This window comes from Anolis carolinensis, chromosome 2, assembly GCF_035594765.1.
Source record: "Anolis carolinensis isolate JA03-04 chromosome 2, rAnoCar3.1.pri, whole genome shotgun sequence".
NCBI classification, from domain to species: Eukaryota; Metazoa; Chordata; class Lepidosauria; order Squamata; family Dactyloidae; genus Anolis; species Anolis carolinensis.
The window spans coordinates 302,609,611-302,629,695 of NC_085842.1; the positions used below are offsets into that span (position 1 = coordinate 302,609,611).

General features: G+C 37.9%; 1 protein-coding gene and 1 long non-coding RNA gene across 3 annotated transcripts in view; one reads left to right on the plus strand and one right to left on the minus strand.

Moving 5' to 3' along the window:
• Positions 1 to 20,085, minus strand: part of egflam (EGF like, fibronectin type III and laminin G domains) — a 151,006-nt gene that overhangs the window by 25,860 nt on the left and 105,061 nt on the right. For both annotated transcript variants that reach the window (XM_062972471.1, XM_062972472.1), the window contains exons 8-15: positions 19,404 to 19,519; positions 17,543 to 17,879; positions 15,764 to 15,864; positions 14,754 to 14,854; positions 13,923 to 14,067; positions 12,579 to 12,768; positions 3,776 to 3,901; positions 1,718 to 1,961 (exon numbers count right to left, since the gene is read on the minus strand). In XM_062972471.1, the coding sequence (XP_062828541.1) occupies positions 1,718 to 1,961; positions 3,776 to 3,901; positions 12,579 to 12,768; positions 13,923 to 14,067; positions 14,754 to 14,854; positions 15,764 to 15,864; positions 17,543 to 17,879; positions 19,404 to 19,519 (1,360 nt within the window). The remainder of the gene's footprint in view (positions 1 to 1,717; positions 1,962 to 3,775; positions 3,902 to 12,578; positions 12,769 to 13,922; positions 14,068 to 14,753; positions 14,855 to 15,763; positions 15,865 to 17,542; positions 17,880 to 19,403; positions 19,520 to 20,085) is intronic.
• Positions 7,654 to 11,461, plus strand: LOC103279693 (uncharacterized). The gene is made up of 3 exons (XR_506930.3): positions 7,654 to 7,969; positions 9,249 to 9,416; positions 10,215 to 11,461. It is a non-coding gene; the product is annotated as an uncharacterized LOC103279693 (long non-coding RNA).

Sequence of the window (20,085 nt, forward strand, 5' to 3'; positions counted from 1 at the left end):
CCTGACACACACACACACACACAAAATCCATTGACAGGGCTGCTCGGAAATATAATCCAACAACCTCTGGCTATGATTCTTACCATTGAGCTATAGCAGTGGTTCCCAACCTTTGGCCCTCTGGGTGTTTTGGACTTCAACTTCCAGAAATCCCAGCCAGTTTACCAGCTGTTGGGAATTGTGGGAGCTGAAGTCAAAAACACCTGGAGGACCAAAGGTTGGGAACCACTGGGCTAGAGAGACAAAGGGGCTAGGTTGGGATTACGGCTAGCATTAGCCATAGGATGGGATGGAGATAACTAACTAGATATATGTCCTATTGCTAATGTTTTCTCTGAAATTCTGTAACAGCAAATACAACTGCTGTGCTCAGATGTTTTGCCAAAGTGATATGAGCTATGAAATTCCTCAACTGAAATTTACAATATTTTAGGAAATGAAATTGATCTGTAGAGCATGTTCCAGATGTTCCAGTTGGGGTGCTGGGAAGAGTGGGCTTAGCACACCCTGTGTTACCTGCTTCCTTTCACACCAGATTATAAGAAAACAAGCTCTGACTTCAAATGAAGCCCCAACACTGCTGCTCCTACTCTGCTTTATTGCTCCCCATTGAACTTCCACTACACATACACACGTTCAGAAATGACGGATTGGAGAGAGGAAGACCAGAAGAAGCTGCACTATGTTTGTGTCTTGTGGACTGAAGGAAGAATGATGAAGCAAGGAGAAGAAAAGGAATAGATGTGACCATAGGGTGAAAAAGAGCAGAAGACTATGTATCATGAAAGAAAGAAGAGAGGTAAACTATGATATGGGAGTAGATGGAAAAGGTAGATCAACCAGCACAGTAAAATACTAAGGAAGTTGAGCTGCACAGAGAAATTTGGGTGAGCCAGGCATTGAACTGGATAGTAGGAGCACAATGGGTTTTTTTCTTCTAATATTGGTTTGGGGCTCATACCTTTTCCTAGACCTGTTTCTTGGACAGTTTGCTACTAGGGGGTGTCTGAAATGATGAGACCCATGGTAATTAGTCCTGATAAGTTCCATAGAGGGTTTTTCCATCTCTGCTCCCCATAATTCACCAGCATTAGCCAGCATGGCATAACAGTTTGAGTACTGAACTACAACTTTGGAAAACTGTCAATGAATACCCATTTGTGACTGTCCATGAAAACCCATTAAGTGACTTTGGACAAGTCACACACTTTTGGCCTAACTTTCGGACCTCAGAAAATCTTGCAATACATTCACCTTACAGTTACCATAAGTCAGAAACAACCTGAAAGTACAAAATAACAAGACATCGGAGAACGGAAAAATGAATGCCATTATGTCAGAACACTCATAAGTAATATTAGATAATGGGGTGGAGAATTAAATGTGATGGCAGCAATGTATTCAATGCAGTGTCCAGGTTAGTTTTAAGAATTTAAGTTATTGACCTTGAGCAGTTTCCCACAACAGAAGCAATTGCCAATAGTTAGAGCTTATTTCACAAGAAGTTTGTTAGACTTTAAGAAATCCCAGCACTATTTGCTCTCCAAATTATCATGGTCAGTCTTTCAACAATAATATCAAACAATAATTTGCTTCATCAGTGGCTATAACAAAATGTGATCTTTGATTAGCTCTAATGATCCTTTAAAGTAAAGAGGCTCATTATGGCATGGAGAAGGTAGTTAGTATCATAAAAATAATTACAAATCCAATTTACCTGATGATAGCTGTTCCTGAACCACAGTCAAACCTGAACTCCACATAACGGTTTGCCATGCTAATGGACAGGAAGTCTTTGCTGCCTGTGTCATAGCTGTATAAAAGGACACCATCCCCTGCATCTGGGCGAAATGTGATCTCAAATTCCATGAAAGAAAGGTAATTCTGTGGTTCCAAAGGCCAGGGAGTGATAGCAAAGGATTTCAAGGTCTCGTTGAATTGAGGCATGAGGAGGAGGTAAGCTAGAGAAACAGGACAAAAATGAGCATGAAGGTAGTTTCTCTAAAACACCGGTTCTCAAAATGTGCTCCGCGGAGTCCTTGGCGTTCCATGAAGCATACTGATGAGCTCCATGGTTCCCTCCTTCTCCCCCCTCCCCCCTCCAATCTTCCCCTCCTCCTTTTTTCCCCTCCCCGTCCCATCTCCCTTGCCACCAAAAGCCTTTTATCCTCACCTCCCTGGCTGCCAAAAGCTTTTTTCCCTCGGCCACCTTGCCGCCAAAAGCCTTTTCCCCACCTCCATTGCTTCCACAACCCTATTTCTCTTCCACTGCTCAGGGGCTGCTTTGATTGTGCTTTCCCTGCATGCAGAAAGGAGCTAGACTGGATGGCTCTTGGGGTCTTCCACTGAAATACTGTTAAGTTTATATTGGTTAATATTGTTCTTCATTTTAAATATTGTATTGTTCTTTCTTTCTTTTGCACTAGAAATGAGATATGTGCAATGTGCATAGGAATGTGTTCATGCTTTTTCAATTAGTTCACACAAACACTCTCCATCCATCTGCCACTGGCCCGGCCCAGCTGTCAAATTTTAAAACTTAACACATCAAAAAGTTTGCCCATGTCTGAAATATATACATTATATATAATATATTACAATATAATATATAAACATTTCTTGAGGCTCTAGGAGAAACTTTTGCTTTAAAAAGGGCTCCGCGGCTGAAAAGGTTTGAGAACCCCTACTCTAAGATATAATAAAGTTTTACGATGTTTTTCTATTTCTTTTACACCAAAGATAAGGTACTTTTGGCCTCCAGATATTTAAGACTTCAGTTCCCATTAGCACCAGCTATTAGGCAAATCAATATCTCAAAAATCTGCAGTGACGTAAATTCCCTGCACAGAGTTCAATTAAGACGTCAATGCAGAAATGAAAATTCAACGCTATACCACATAAAGTGTAATATATACTATCTAAATGCATCATTTGTAGCATGAAATATTCACTCGATGTTCAGAAATGGATAGGACAGCCATCAATCAATCCTCAGTGTCCTTTTAATAAAATATTTATACAGTTGTAGCTCCAAACAGTTGTTGCAAACGGTTGGGACCGCCACCCAACAAGATGATAGATGGCTTCTTACAATACATATACAATCTTTACACAATACACATAGACAATTGTTGCCATACCTCAGAGCTGTAAATTTCTTGAACATCTGTTGTAATTTCCTTAAATATTTGCTGGGAATTTATAACACTTTGCAAACCAGTATGAAGAACACTGGGATTTATCCAACTCATGGCTGGATACTACTATAGACCCATTATGGTTAAAATAGTATTTATAAAGTTGGGATAAATTTTCATTATTTTCTCTTTTACATTATTTGTTGAAATCTTAAATTCTGCTCATCCTGTTCATGAAGAAATTTACACATTTTGTAGTTTTACATCTAGAATAGCAGCAGACAAGCTTGCTCCATTTAAATACATTACATCATTTCATGTATTTAAATATGGTTATCATATCAAATCACAATATTCTCTTTTCCAAGTTAAACATACCCAGCTCCTTAAGTTGTTCCTCACAAGGCTTAGATTCCAAATCTTTTACCATCTTGGTAGCACTCCTCAGAACATGCTCCAGCGTGCCAATATCCTTCCTGAATTTTGATGTTCAGACCCAGACATAGTAGTCCAGGGGAGTGTTGACATACCAAATTCCCATTTATTCTAACTCTACTCTATCTGGAGCTAGCAACTAGATTTAGATTTACTCAATTAAAATCTAACTGCAGATAGAAGCCCAGTAAGTAACCTCTCACCTTCTTCACAGTGGCGGCCTTTAAATCCAAGTGGGCAAAGGCAGATGTACCGATCTGCTTTGCTTGCTGTACAAGTGCCACCATTTATGCAGGATGCTTCATCACAAATTCCACTGCTGCATTCACCTAAAAACAAGAAGACAACATAAACATTGATTTGTCCTGCAAGTATGGGTTAATTTAACTACTGGTTTCATTACCTATACAAACCACCTCCCACTTTCTATATGCAGCCAACTCTCCACATTTATGAGTTTGACTTCTGTGGGTGAAAATGTTCTCGCTGGAAACTGTAGGTCCTCCTATATGAGTTTATAGTCAACTTCCAATGGAACACCTGTCAAAGATTCTGTAGGTCCTCCAGTGCAATTCTGTGGTCAATACCCAGCAGAGGCTGACCACAAAGTCATGCTGGAGACCGATAGATTCCCAGAGAGGTGTTCTCTCAGGTATAAAAAGAAGCAAATATTTTTTACTTTTGCTGGTGTCCCTAACCCCAGAAAATGTGGAGGGCTGAACGTAAATATACGTATTTCTGGGAAACATGAAAATCTATGTATCAAATTAAGTGGCTAAGCTACAGGTTACAAAGGGGATTCACAAAATGGCATCAATATGAGCTAATCATATTGACTTTCTAGAAGTGATTGCTTGTGAGATCAACTGATGTCTTTCCTGTCCTACTTGTTTCTCTCTTTCTCTCATGGATTATCTAAGCTAATCAAATTTCCAAATGGTCACTAAGCTGTTTACATTGCAAGTAGCATCAACTGCCTGTTTAACCTTAATTATTATAAGTGCTGTTTTGTTACTTTTGTATTTACGAAGAACAGTGATAAGGGCTAGGGGTGGCAAACAGCAAGGTCTAACTAAGCTTATTAGCTGTTATGCAGCCTGCCGACCCAACATGGAATAACATGACTAGACACAGAAAATTGGGTTGAATGAGGTTCATGTTATTTAACCTAAAGTCTAGTGTGATGAACCAAGAAAGAAGCAAGAAGTGGGGAGCAACCTAATGTGAGATTGACTGAGGATATCATCCCTTCTTCCTCAGCCTTCCCCTGGTCAAAATGCCTGTATCCTGAGGACAATCCAATAGCTAGGTTGCTTTCCATCTGGTCTTCTGCTGGAAGTTAGATCCAATGAAAACTCCCCACCCCCATTGCAGGACTTAAAGGAAGGTCAAAACCTCAGGCCAACCCACAGGATAGTCTTCTTCACCTGGGTCCCAGGACCATATGAGATTCCAGAGCCATTCTTTTCACGAAATGAGTGCCAAGGTGTTTACTATAACTCTTATCTTTTCTCTCTACTAAGCTCCAGGCCTCAAAGAAGATTCACCAAATGGCAGCAATAGGAGCTAATCATACTGGCTTTCTAGAAACAATAGCTAATAGAGCAAATTGTATCTTTCACATTTTGTTGGCTTCTTCTTTTCTCGGACTGTCTAGACTCCTCAAATCTCCAAACAGTCACTAGACTATTTATGCTACAAGAAGCACCAACTTTCTGTTTAACCTTAATTATCTTAAGTGCTGTTTTGTTACTTATGTCTATGAGAAAAGCAGTAGGAAGAGCTGGAGGTGATAAGCAGCGAGGTCTAAGCTTATTAGCTTCTATGCTGTTTGTAGTTAACAGTTCTATCTACATGGCAGGTAATCCATACTGCCAACATATGGGCTTCTGTAATCAACATCTTTATCATCTTGGCATCTAACAGGAAGATGGCTGGAGGTAACCATATAGAAGCTGTCAAAGACTGACAGATCTGAATGCCTTAGAGTTACTTCTGAAAAGTATTTAAATATTTCAGCACGTACCATCTTGTGATATGTGCATTTAAAGTGGTGTTTTTTTTTAAAAGAAAAGAAACGTACTAGTAATTTACACTGCCTCTCTCCCCAAGGTATGTTAAACCAAATTTAGAGCTGTGTTAAGAAGATGCAGAATGATAGAATAATATTCTCTCACCATAAACGCAAACAGAAAGAGTATGTTTCACTATGTTAGTAATGTGTCATGAAAAGTACTGAACAGTGGGATTTAAAATGCAGAAATAATATTTCAGCCAAATTTTGACAAACTGGCAATGCTGGATGAAGGCTAAAGCCATCAAAAGAATCTACGGATTTTTTTTTATTTTTTCAAGTTACCAACTCCAAGTAGCTCAGGGTGAATAGGATTATGCCAATTTGTCTTCATGACAACCTCTCCAGGGTAGGTTACTCTGAAAGTGAATTTCCAAAAGTTACCCATGAAACTTTATGTCTGTACAGGAATTTAAAGCTGGGCATCCCTCAAAAGGCTGAATTTTAGTGACAGATGGGGATGGTACAAATCTGGAAAGGGGGCCTCATTTCCACACTGACACCTCAATAACGGAACTCATCTCATGAACCATGAACAATCATTTGGATTCTGAAATGTTTGCATATCTATAAACACCTCATCTCAGAATCCTTTAAGTTTCCTAAGTATTTTCCTGGAGAAACACTGTAGATAGTATTAGCTGTGCTGGTTTGTCATGGCATAAAAAGGAAAATCAGGATGGTGAGATGAAGGAATTTATTAGGACCTTTTAAACTAATTGGTTTATTTCAACATGAGCTTTCATGGATAAACTTTTGTGAGGTAGATTAATATCCTCGAAAGCGAATGCTGGAAAAAAGACTTCAAACATTATCAAAGGTGTGACTGGATTCCTTCATTCCACCATTCCCATTTCATGCTAACTATTTCGTAACTTTTAAATCCCCAGTAAAGGGATTAACTAACACCTTGCTGCTTCTATTCTAATGGACTAACATCGCTAAGAGATGGTATCTTCCCATTTAAGCTAGTCTGAGTTTTATAATCTTCAGGGGAGGGATTTCCCTTGGCCTCATCATCTTCTCAGACACAATTGATGAAGACAGCCTTCCCAGCAGCTACTTCCAGGAACCATATGTACTATAGAATTAATACAGCTTGCTTGCACTTTAACTGCTATGGTTCAATGGTATGGAGTTTTGGGAGTTGTAATTTTACAATGTATTTAGCCTTCTCTGACAAATAGTGCTGGATATTCACCAAACTGCAACTCCTGTGATTCCATAGGATTTAGTCATAGCAGTTAAAGTGCAAGCAAGCTGCATTAATTCTATAATGTAGATGTGTCCCCAGACCATGGAGCTCCTTCTCATGGGAAGTCTGGTTGCCCACTGCTCTCCTTCTGCTGGCAGGTAAAGACCTTTTCATTTAGGCAGAACTTTGATTTTAATCATATGGCAGAATAGTATTGCATGTGGGGTGCTCTGTCTTTTTATTACTTATGTTTCAAATGTATTTTAAATTATCCTTAATTATCGGTATGTGCTTTTGTAATAGTACATTTTGACTAAACGTTAACAAATACTGGATCCCTTGTCAGGAGAAAGATATGTTTAAATAGAATTAATAAAGAGGCAATTAAAAATTCATAATCACACATTAGCTCCCTTGCAGTCAACTTATCTTGGAAACACAATTGATGAAATGGCTATATGGCTGGTTATTGCCCCACAGTAAAAAAGTATATTCTAACTTGCTGAAACATCCTACTGATTTTGCCACAGTCACTGGCAATGTGGAAAATGTATGTACGTAGGTCTAAGCACATTTCACTGAAAATTAACTGCAGGTTGTTGTTTAAAAAAAACTCTCATAGTATCAAGTGAGAATCAGGATCACTAGATTCAAAATAAGTTTCCTGCCTCTTCAATGTTTGTGTTGAAGAGGAATTTTCAGCAGGTGTTACTTGTCATGCAACCAAGTACCACCTGCTGAAATTTCCTTCTTCTGCACAATTATTAAAGGTAACAGAGCCCACTCCAGTTTTCACTCTAGTAAGCCTAGATTAGCATTCTTATTTTCAAAAGATGTTTCAGCTTCTCATCTTTGGAAATTGCTAGGCTATTCTACTATTAGAATTTTTGACACTTTATGCCTCTTTCTCAGGAGGAAAGTGGTAACACTATACCAATAGCATCAAATAGAACAGAAATAAAGTTCAGAACTATTGCTTCCTCGGACGACTACTTCCAGAATCCCCAGTGAAAATGGCCCCTCCTTCTGGGGCCATAGTTTAAAAAGGGATCTTTACTAATACACTTTATTTATTTTACTGAGGCCTTGATAGAAACCAGAGGTTCTTCCAAATCTCCTTCCAAAAAGGTAGGCAAATAGCTTTTACAGTATGTGTTGTCTCAATCTTTTGGAAATGATCTACAACTTGAAATTAGCATCTGGGACTCTGTTGATAAAAATGACAACCTATGGTTTCCTTTTATCGCTGCTTCTTAAACCCAGGTTCCAACCCCAAATAGGGCCCCCTAACTTAATGTTGGAGTCCTGAAAAATTTGGCAATAGAAGTTTTTGAACATATGGCTGTTTGAGTCATTTACATGAATCTGTTAAGCAGTTTTTGCAGTGGACTCTACAGAAAATACTTCAGTTGTATTTCATAAAAAGGAAAATCTACCTGTTTAGCAAGCCTTGAAAATGCTGATTTGTTATTAGTAAATGTTTTATTTTTATACCTATTTTATATACCTGTATGCCTGGGGCCAACTAAGGAGTCTCAAGTGGAAAACTTTAGGAAGCCCTACCCTACATCAACAGTAAATCCCAGTCAATTATTCAGAGATAACTTCAAGATGATAGTCTGGTGAATGATGTTTTAATATTATGACTGACTGTTTTAAGTTATTTCTCCCCTCCCCCTTAAACCATGCTATGAAATGCCTTGGGTCTCTAGTGGCAGAAGAAAGGTGGGAGAAAAATAAATAATTACATTTAGCCACAATCTTGAACTTGTAGGCATCCCAGTGTTGGGACTGCAAACTCTATTATCCTTCATCACTGTTAAATTGGCTCGTTGCAACCCAACAGTACTTGGACGGCTGCAAGTTCCCCATGTATGGTGGATAGGATTAAAACCTAAGTGTCTCAGTTTGCTCCCTAATAAAATTGAGCTCATAACTAAAGATTGATGGGTTCAGTTGAAATAAATGCCACTAGCAACAAATTGTACAACATAAAAGATAACCTTGATAAGATGCTGAAAAGGAAACATCATGGAGAGTAAGTGAGCTGAATTCTCAAGCTTTAATCCAATCAGAGACATTTGGAGACATATGCCATCAAGTGATCACCTCTTCTTTTCCCATCTGTTCACTCAATTATCATTTTAATCTTCAAGTTGGGGCATTCAGGACAAAATATGGACTGTATATGGTGTAATTCTGAATTTAATGAAAGCTGTAAAAACTTAAGTCTGACTCTGAATTTTGAAAGACAATATGAAGAGCCCAATCTGTCTCCCAGGGCAAAAAATGGCTTTCTAATTAGAGAAAAGTGGAACTGTGGATTTAATGACATGAGTCTCTCTAATGCTGACTTGTCTCTATTCTTATTGTACTACATGGACACTGACAGTATTTTCCCCAAAAGGTACAGAGTAGAAGGTATAAGAAAGAGGTATATTGTGAAGGCACTAGATCCAGTCTGATGTTGGAAGCTAAGCAGAGTCACCCCTGGTTAGAATTTGGATGAGATACTGCCAATGAATACCAGGTGCCATAGGCTATATTTCAGAAGAATGAAGTAGAAAAATCATCAGTGAGTATTCTTATGGAATTCTATGGAATTCATTGGGTCGCTATACAATGTTATAGGTGACTTGAAGGCATACACACATACACACACAGTTGCTTGTAATATGCAAATTCATCTAATTTGTTGTTAGTGCGGGAACCAATTGCAATCTTGCATTTCTAGTAATTTTTAAAATATAGCATTAAGTAAGGACAACTCTTTTCAGAATTGTGTTGACATTAATTAAATAGATAAAATGCATATGACAAAAAGGTTTGTTTTAATGGTTTTTAATTTCATCACGCAGTGAGCTGCATTTGACAGATAACCTTGAAACATGACTGAGAAACATACAGACAGATGTGGTTGTAAAGGTTAATACTGGGATTGGAGAATGCTACAACTGAGATCCGAGAACCAATATTGATCAGAAATAAACTTTTTGAGAAGTCTCACTTTCTATAAGTATTCCATAGACTCTCACTGTATCGTGAAATTGCTCTCAGTGCTTTTCTAAGGTGTTATTTTCTTCAGTGTCTGCTCTCTAGGCCACTCTATTAACTTTTATATCTCTTCCTAGATCTCTACCCCCACTTTTTATCAAGAGGGTAGGGCAACTGTTGCTACCGTCTACTGCCCTTGATATAGGGAAATACAAAAGATATGAAGAGATGATCTTTTATCAAAGAAGCGCTGGACTTGAAACCAAGATTTCAAGTCCTTCTACCACTAACAAAGTGCAGTCACTTGAACAAACCTTTTGATCAGCTTAGTGATGTGAAGACTTTGTTCATTTATATTGCTTGTCCTTCCTAAACATAGGACTCATGGCAGGTTTTGTAAGACTAAGGCGGCATCTACACCGAGCTGTCCTGGATGCAGAATCGGGAATCTACGTCTACCATTATGGAAGAACTCCAAACACCTTTAGGAGTCCAGACACCAGTGCTCTGTCATCCTTGGGGACACCGCTGCCACTGTTTTGCCAGGAAAAAAATAGCTCCAAGCAGCTATCCAGAAGAACCTTGCTGGTGTTGCTGCTTCTGGTGAAGAGCCATGCAATGTGATCTCCAGAAGTAATGTCATCAGCAAGGCTCCTACAAGGAGCTATTTTGACCAGCAAAATAGTGTTGTTGTTGTTTTGTTTTTGTTTTTTGAAGTGTGGACACTAGACTGCTTCAGATTTCAATAAACATTACGGTCATTCTGATACTTCCTGAAAGATCCAAAGTAGATTGTAGTTCCCCTTGCAACAGATTGATGCTGTGCTGCAAAATCAGCTGTACTCTTTGAAGCAGTTGTAAGAGGAGTCTGTTTTATTTGGCCCATCTCAATACAACCTAAAAGACTTGACCTGACTCATGACATGCATGAACCTCATGGTGGACCAAGGAATCAAACCAGGCTCCTTTCCTTTGTTCCAGGAAGCACAGATTAGCAACTAGGGAAACTCAACTAAACTACAGACTAGTTGCCAGAACAGCAGGGTCTCAACTAGTTATGTTCTATTATGTATCAGTTTTACTAGAACATAGTTGTATAGCAGCTGTATACAGATTTATTTTCAGTCGGAATTAACCCAGAAAGGATGAGCTCCAAATTTATAGAGCAAACTCTATGAAAGACTGGAAGGTAGGTCTTCCAGATTTGTACCCAAATCTGAAGCAGGGGCCTTTGATATTGGCCTATGATTAAGCAAATGCAATAATGCTATAATAAACCTCAAGCATCTCAGTGCCTGTTATATTATCAAGCATTTTAGAGGACCATTATCAGTGGAGACAGAAGTAGGTTTTCCACAAAGCATATATTTAAATTGTGAAATGCATTACCACACAATGATTATTAACTTAGATAGCTTTAGAGGTAGATTTGGCAATTTGATGGAAACCATGCCTTTCCATAGCTACCAATGACAATGGTTATATTTTTTCCATAAGCACAAAAGTGTTTCAAAATGTTAGGATGACTACCAGTCTTGCTAAACAAAGACACGTCAGGTCCTTGAAAATTATGAAAAGTAGATTGTACATATTTTCTACTTAAATAAATGTGATTGTCTGTTGAGAGATGGATGAGGCATTTTCTGTTCAGTCATGTCTACTGAGTAATAACTAGAAGCAAAAACTTCTGATGGCACTCTATCTACTCACTGAAATTATACAAATAAAGAAGAAAAGAACACAACAATGGACAAGTTCTATAATAGGAATGCTTTCCTTGGTAATGGGATTTTGTTGACAAAACTTGCAATTTTGTACAATTAACCCAAGTGGAAAGGCATTTAAACATTTCCCAGAGGCATCAATATGTTTTGAATAAGTTATTCACTCAGTCTCAATAAATGTTGTTCTCCCATTCTCAGGGAATGAAATGTTTCTTATTAATTCATCAATTTGCTGTGTTCAAATATCATTATGCTGCTGTCCTCCGAGCTCTCTCTTTGCATGTGCCTTCTGGTTGCCTAAGACCCCTATGGATTTCATAGGGTTTTCTTAGGGAAAGGATACTCAGTGGTGGTTTGCCATTGCCTTCATTCAGCACCTAACATTTCTTTGCAATCTTCCACTCAAGTAGTAACGTGACCTAGCCCTGCTTAGCTTCCAAAATTAGATGGGATCTGGTGCCTTCAATACATTTAGTCCCTTATTTAACTGCACTTGGTTTTAATAATGTTGTGGACAGTCTTGGGTCTAGTATTGGAACAGACGTAGAAAAGCATTTAAAAAGACAAACTACTTTTCATACTTAGATTAATGGGTCTATTCTAAATAAGATAGAGTCTGAAACCAACCAAAATAAAGTGAACAAAATATGATAGGTTAAAAATAAACCAGACCCAAAGTCTATCCCAAACCATTATCCAAGAAGTTGTTGGATAGTCTATATGGGAGATGACAACTCAGCATGCATCTACACTGTAGAACAGTGTTCTCAACCTGGGGTCCCCAGATGTTTTTGGTCTACAACTCCCAGAAATCCCAGCCAGTTTACCAGCTGTTAGCGTTTCTGGGAGTTGAAGGCCAAAAACATCTGGGGACCCCAGGTTGAGAAGCAGTGCTCTAGAATTAATGCATACAACTCCTGATTCCATACCAGTGAACCAAGGCAGGATTAATTCTCTGGTGTAGATGCAACTCTCACTCACTGTCACACACACACGAGTGGGAATGACATTGCACTTACCTACATCTGCTCCACTAAGAGCCTTCCCCAAAGGCCAAGGCCGCATGTCGATAATCTTTCCATTGACAATGAGTGATTGAACACAGCCTTGAAAGCCACGGTTCATTCCTGCAGACCTTATAAGCCAATAAGCTGTAGGAGCACCTCCAAGATAGAAGGGAGTTCGGAAAGTAATCTTGCTGTATTGACCCTAGAAAGTGAAGGAGAGAAAAACACTCATAGGAAATTTGGCCCCCAGAAAGACAATTCAGCTTGTTATTAATTTCTTTCTTTCTTTCTTTTTTCTTCCAAGGAAGTCAGTGCTGTTCTCCACAAACATTATCCAGTGTTCAAACCAAGACACCACACTAGAACTTTCCACAAAGTATAGCCTTAAAAAACACCATGATTTTGGTGGGTGAAATGAAAAATGCCACAGCCCAACAAAAAAAAAATTGTCTTAATTTTTAGGCCTATTTCTAGGGTTACTTGGGGCGCTGATTCAGAAACTTGTACTAGATCAACCACATCACGTCTAGTTTCTTAGATATGGATATCATGGTTTTCCATGGGTGAGTAGTTGGTGACTGGTATATGGCATATGTTCTATATCTCAAAAACTAGAGCTGATGGGCAAAAAGTGGTGCTGTGTCTAGAACTAGCAGATCAAATATACCCAGAAATATGTCTAACATTGAGACACCAAAATGTGATTTACGCACCCAGTTTAAAGCAACGTTCTTGCTCTAAGAGTCCTCTCCCTCATCCTCATGCAGACAGGAGAATAACAACCAGCCCTTGAAATCTGGAAATCTTTCATATGTTACCTTCCTCTGCTGTAGCCAGTAGTGATGGGATTCTAACTAATCTTACCTCATCCCAACCTTCATGTCTTTATTTTCTTTGACACATGCTTGCTTAAAGTTGTGTTGAGCACTACAGAAAAGTTCACTTACTTCAAGTTTATTGTGTTGTAATACAATATCACAGAAATGTTTGTCCCTTTCCTCCAAAATACTTAGTAGCCTCCTGCGGCTCTTTAACTTGGTAGGAAGTGGCAGCTATTGATCTGGGATATTTCAGGGTGGATTAAGTCCCAGAGGTAGACCTAAAGCAGCAATGTTCACTTAATTAGGTTTACCAAGTGACATTTAGGTGGAGAAGGTAAGGAGCAGTGGAAGGCCCTAGAGATATCACAAGCTTTGAAAAATATGGAGATCCTTCCTACCCACCACCATTTCAAATATAAAGCATCGCATTAGGGATACAACCTGTATCTGGGTACATCTTGGAATTCCAGACTGATTCAGAACAAACATACATTCATAGCTAATTATATTACCTTTCACAAGCAGAATGACTCACCTGAGATTTACCAGAAACAGGAGGGTTGTTATCCAGTCTAAGCCAACCTTCCAATCCATCTCTGAACACAGTCACACTATGCCAATTGCCCAGTTTAACTCTGTTCTCACTGGTAATTACTGCAATCCCAGTGCCACAGTTGAATCTAAGATCAACACAGAAAACATGACAACCTCCAAAATCTACGTGCCTCTAGTTTGAGGATGTTCCCATCAAAGATCAGTACGTTGACTTGTCATACCCAAAACCACACTCCTGAATACATTTCTCTTTTTAAATAAGCTACTAACAATGTAGTATCAGTATACTACTATTTGACAATTTTCTCATCCATACTGAAATAGCCCCTCATGAAAAATATCGACCATCACAAGATTTGTTATATTTTAGGATCTCATTTATTTGCAAAAAAACCCCCACATTGTTTAGAGATGACAGCATGCTTTAGTGGGGGAATTATGTTGGAAATAGATTCTTTGCACATAATTATTATTTCAAATAAGTTCTGATCTCAGAAATTCCTAAATGTATGAATGAATGGGAAATCATGGTTTCATTGTCCTCCTCCTCATCATCATCATCTCCAATACCCTCTGACCACAGAAATAAAGGTACCCCTTTAACAGGAAAGTTTAAACACTGGAGGGTACAGAATAACCTTCAGCCTCCAAGCATTGCCCTTCATACACAGCAGAAGGAGCACCCTGCTCTTCAATCTTGATTGAGACCCAAGCAGCTATTATGATACTATGTTTTTCCCAAAGTAGATAGGAGTCCTAAAAGAGGCCAGAAACCTTTCATTATTATTACAGTATTGTTTGTAAATCATACCTGAACTGGATGTTTCTTCGGATGATTGCTACTGACATGAAGTCACCACGTCCGTGCTCATTTTCTCCACAATACAGAAGCAAACCATCTTCAGCTTCAGTCTAGGAATGGAAAAAAATGGAAGGTAAATAACACCCTAGTTCTGAAGCACAATTACTAATGAACTGATATTAACTTTATATAGTTCCATAGTATCATGACGGCACAATGCTCCTTCACTTGCTTCCAGAAAGATCAATTTTTGGGTCATTGCATTCATTCTGCCAAATTTGCTCATCAAGACTTTCTTAGAGCAGTAGTGAGAAGATGCAATGAGGAAAACATTCCCACAATACAATGAAGGTAAATGAAAGAGACCCAAGCAATCTCACTCAATTTATTCATTTAATACATGTTTATTCCATCTTTTCTCTAAACTGACCAGAAGAATATCTAGAATTCCATTTCCTTGCAAAAAATCGTATAATAGATTAAACCAGAATTTGGAAGTGACCCATTACAAGTTATGTAAGGATATGCTATCCTTCTGCATCTAATTATCCTTTTCCCTCTTTGGTAACAAATGCATTGTGATGTTGTGTTACAAAAGAAACCTTGTGATTTGTAATGACGTTTATGTATTTTGGTAAACAGTAATATTTTCTCATTGCTTTTCCTATTACCTTTAAAACAGGCATTGTGGATGAATTTTCAAGCATTATGGCCTTCTTTTCTTAATCCTCTATTTTTGTAGTAATGAAAAAGTAATGTGCAATAAAATTTGAAATGTACCAGATTTTTAATATTTTCTATAATGAACCACATACTATGGCAAGAACTTTTCCAAGTGTTGGATTTAGTTGAGCAAGAGAGGCTAAACTATTCTACAAATCCCACTGTCATTATCTGTTGATTTTTATTCCTTATTATCAGACTTCCTTTGGATGACAGCACATATCTACACTTCTATCATTAATCTAAATGTAACAAGACATTAAACATGACATTGCCCAAACACTCTACACACTTACCCTGAATTCAACAGTAATTTGAAATTTCTGGTAGGAATTTTTCAGAGGTTCAAAAGTGATGTATGAATAGCCAAAGAATTGAGGATATTGTATATTAACATCTGAAAGATAACAATGAGGGCATATTTCTTAGCAGTTAACTTCTGAATAAAATCAATAGATTCATTTTTAGACTTATGGGTCATTTCTACTTGAACTTATATTTATCGCAGTACTCAACAGACTGTCTCTGTCTCCCCTTTAAGTTTTCACAATGAAATCCCTTATGCTGTATATTTAGAAGAATCTACACCAGCTCCTCAACTTCCCAGTCTCATCCTGGACATTTCCAAGGACCAATTGGTCAATCTGTTACTTGTCCCTATTGATGTTTCAAGATAAGGCTCCACTTGTGTTTTATTGGAGGAAAAGGAATGAATACCTCACTAAATGACAATATTCATCATCTTATCTGGAGAGTTATTGCAAGATTATTTGTCCCTCTCCATCTACAACTCCTCAAAATAGGCATTGCTCAAATGTATGCTCTTCATATATATGGATATCCCAGTTGCTATATCTAAATGACAATCTGGCACCATTAAAGTGTAAGAAAGTATAATGAAAGGACTGAAAGTAGCAGTGAAACGAACCACTCAGTAAACAGCCAGCAAATCATTCTAGTTATCCAGATTACTGAACAGCATTACCCCCAATGAGGACTAGCACCTTGGACAGCTCCATTGAACTATGGGCTAAAATACATACAAGATGTGTCACCTCACTGGCAAGCTATTGATGTAATTGGGTGAATCCTAAAGGCAGCAATGTATTATAACAGCTATGTCCATATTACACACAAATGAACATACAGTAGAGTCTCACTTATCCAACACTCACTTATCCAATGTTCTGGATTATCCAACGCATTTTTGTAGTCAATGTTTTCAATACATCATGATATTTTGGTGCTAAATTAGTAAATACAGTAATTACCACATAGCATTACTGCTTATTGAACTACTTTTTCTGTCAAATTTGTTGTATAACATGATGTTTTGGTGCTTAATTTGTAAATCATAACCTAATTTGATGTTTAATAGGCATTTCCTTAATCCTTCCTTGTTATCCAACATATTCGCTTATCCAACATTCTGCCGGCCCATTTATGTTGGATAAGTGAGACTCTACTGTAACTGGAATACTACAATGCCCTCAGCAAAGTATGTACTACCATCCACCATCACCAGCAGCCTTGCTTTTGAAAGCTGATACAAACAACAAACAGATGTTTGGGAAAACAATCAAAAATATCTGTTTCCACTATAACTTTCTTGTGAATTTTCCATGACCATCTGGTGAATGAATCTTCAGAACTTAAGTTTGACAGTATTGCCAGACCCAACATTGCTTTTAGATTCCAAGTAACCAATTGGATTGAGTTTTAGGAAGAGGACAGCATATAAATATAGTGATTGAGTGACTGATTAATTCAATGAACTGGGAATGTAAAATTAATGTCACAATGAAAGAAAACATTTTTGGTTGTTTGTCCAAAACATCGGGTCATTGGTTACTTCACCTCTTAAGCAGCAGAATAGATATGTAATAAATTATTTCTGGATTTTGGTGAACCTCTTCTGCTTACTAGTCAGGTGTGTCTTGTACAACTATGCTTCCTATTTGTCCACTATTGTACTAATGTACCAAACAAAATATGTGCACCACATATATGAAATGCTATTTTGATAATCTGCTTTGTAAAGCAACTGATTGTAAATGGCTTCTAAGTAAACCAACCTTCTGAACAGCTCTCCCCTCCTTTGCCAAGGTTGCAGTGGCAACGAGACCCACTCCTTTCATAATCATTGACGCAAAAGCTATCAGTAGAGCAAATGGTTTCATCACATGACTGATCAGACTGCCGTACCACTGTTGCCACGCCGTTCCTCCTGGAGGCCTTAAGACTTGTAGTGGTGGTGGTACGTGGTGGAAGTGTAGTTATTGCAGGGAAAGTAATAGGAGATGGAGTAGATGAAAGCAGCCGTGAAAGGATCCTTGCAGTAGATCCTGGTGAAATCTTGGTCTCAACAAAAAACTTCCTATTGCTTCCTTTGATAGCAGGAAGTGGTTTGAGCTGAGAAAAGATAACAGTAGCACACGTAGTATAGCAAAGGGTTAATCTTGCAGAATTTGCAGGTATTATTTATTTTTTTGTTGATAGAGACAGACCAACAGAAAGACTAATAACATAAATACAACATTGATGTCCTGTCATATTTCATAAGCTCTCTGGGAGATATATAACAAAATCCATTGAAACTTTTGTCATCCTCTACAAAGAAATTTTCTCAGCCAAGATACACAGTTGGAAGCAGGCCTAGAATATAGCATACCTATGTTCAAATATATGTGTTGCTATTACGCAATCATAAATTTTAAAAGTGCATGCATTGGTTGAATGGTCTCAATTCAAGAGCAGAGCATGTGCTTCCCATACAGTATAGAAACAATTAAGGTTAAATGCTATTTTAATTTAAAAGCAGGCTGGAGGTGTCCAAATGTCAATGGATTACAACTCCCATCAACCCTATCTAATATGGCCCACAAATATGTGGGCACCACATAGAGTACTAATCCTGGAGAAAAGGCATGGAATTGAATGGAAATCAATATTTATGGGGAGAATCAGGATTACACCAAGTAGCCTTCATATTCAGATGTCCTATTTCTTCATTCTTCAGAGCTGAGATGAAATTTTTCAGCACACTTTTTTCTGGGAATACTTCTCTGAATAAAATAGATTTTCTATGTGATAAACATGTTTCCTATACATAAAACAGCATTTTCTGCATAGAAATGTTATTGGTGGAAGCTGCAGTGGTAAATAACATCTACAGAGCTACAGGCTTTCCATCCCTGGGTTACAAGGTCTCATGTGGTACCAATATGAGCAATTTCTATCTGGGACCTTGAAAGGTATAAGCCAGAATACACATCAGAATAAGAGTTTCATTCAGCATTAGGGAGCTCCTTATATCTGTAGCTCAAGGCATAGATTTTGTTTGCTGTAGAAATAACCTTATTGAAAGAGGTTTATTTTGTCAGGAGCCCAATTATATATTTATTGATGAGGGCAGGTCATCATTATTATTATTCCAAGAGGCTTGGAGGACCTAGAGATTTCTCGAAAGAATGACACTCTAGGAATCTCTAGGTTCTACTTTTTTATGAGCAGCTTCCAGTGAAATTCATCTCGAGAGACATGATGAAATATCTAGAAATTCCTACAGTGATATTATCTCAGTTTTAAAAAATAGCAATTTCTTTATTCAAGGCTTTTTACTTTCAGGAGGTCCTGAGCTCCTAACTCAGGCAAATGTAGAGGGCTAACTGTAGATAATGCCACATCCTCCCACCCCATTCAGTGAATGTAAATTACGTTGTCTATGGCTTCATATGATTGCATGAGGAACGAAAAGTTCAGTCTGAGTCAAACTAGAGAAATGCATTTAGAGTGAGACAGTATGTCACCAAAGCATAGATTAGTTTATGTCTTCCTTCCCTATCTTTCTCAGACCTCCTTGTCCAAATGCTATACACACAAAAATCTTTAAAGAACTGAAATGTCAGATGGACTGACTGATGCCTTTAGATTTACCTCGTCAATGTAAATGTCATAGTCCGAATCATCAATCTCAATTCCATCATCATCACCATTTCCTGTGTCTGTGAGATATCGATGCCTATAGCTTCCACTTCCTAGCTCTTCTAGGCCTGAGAAGACAAGACAAGACAACACTGAAAATCATCTACCATCACAAAAATATGATTTCAGTAAAGTATCTCTTTCATAAGTGCATATATCTTGGAAGTATGATGTTACAAGTAACACAACTACCAACAAGAAGTTATTTTCTTGGTAATGAGCGACACTTCAACAGCTAGTGGCAACAATGCTACTCTATCATCCAAATGGATAGCATTTTGTAATCACACCTCAAATTACAGTTTAAGGTAATTAGGAATTCTTCAAGATTCATGGCATTTTCTTATCAGTTCTAGGAATTTCAAAAGAAATCAAAATCAAGAAAAAAGTAATGTGCGACACTCTGAACAATATAGAAAGTATCCATGGAAACAGCTTACTAATACATGAAACTGTGAACTGCTCAATGAACACTGTAAGAAGTAATGTTTTTATGTTCATTTCTAAGTTCTGCCTTGTAGTAGGATCCCATTAAACAGAAGAGCAATCTTGTATGTGAAATAATTAATGTAGACTAGAATTCCCCAAAACATCTGTCACAATATTAAAATAATGAAAAAGAAAAATCCTGTTT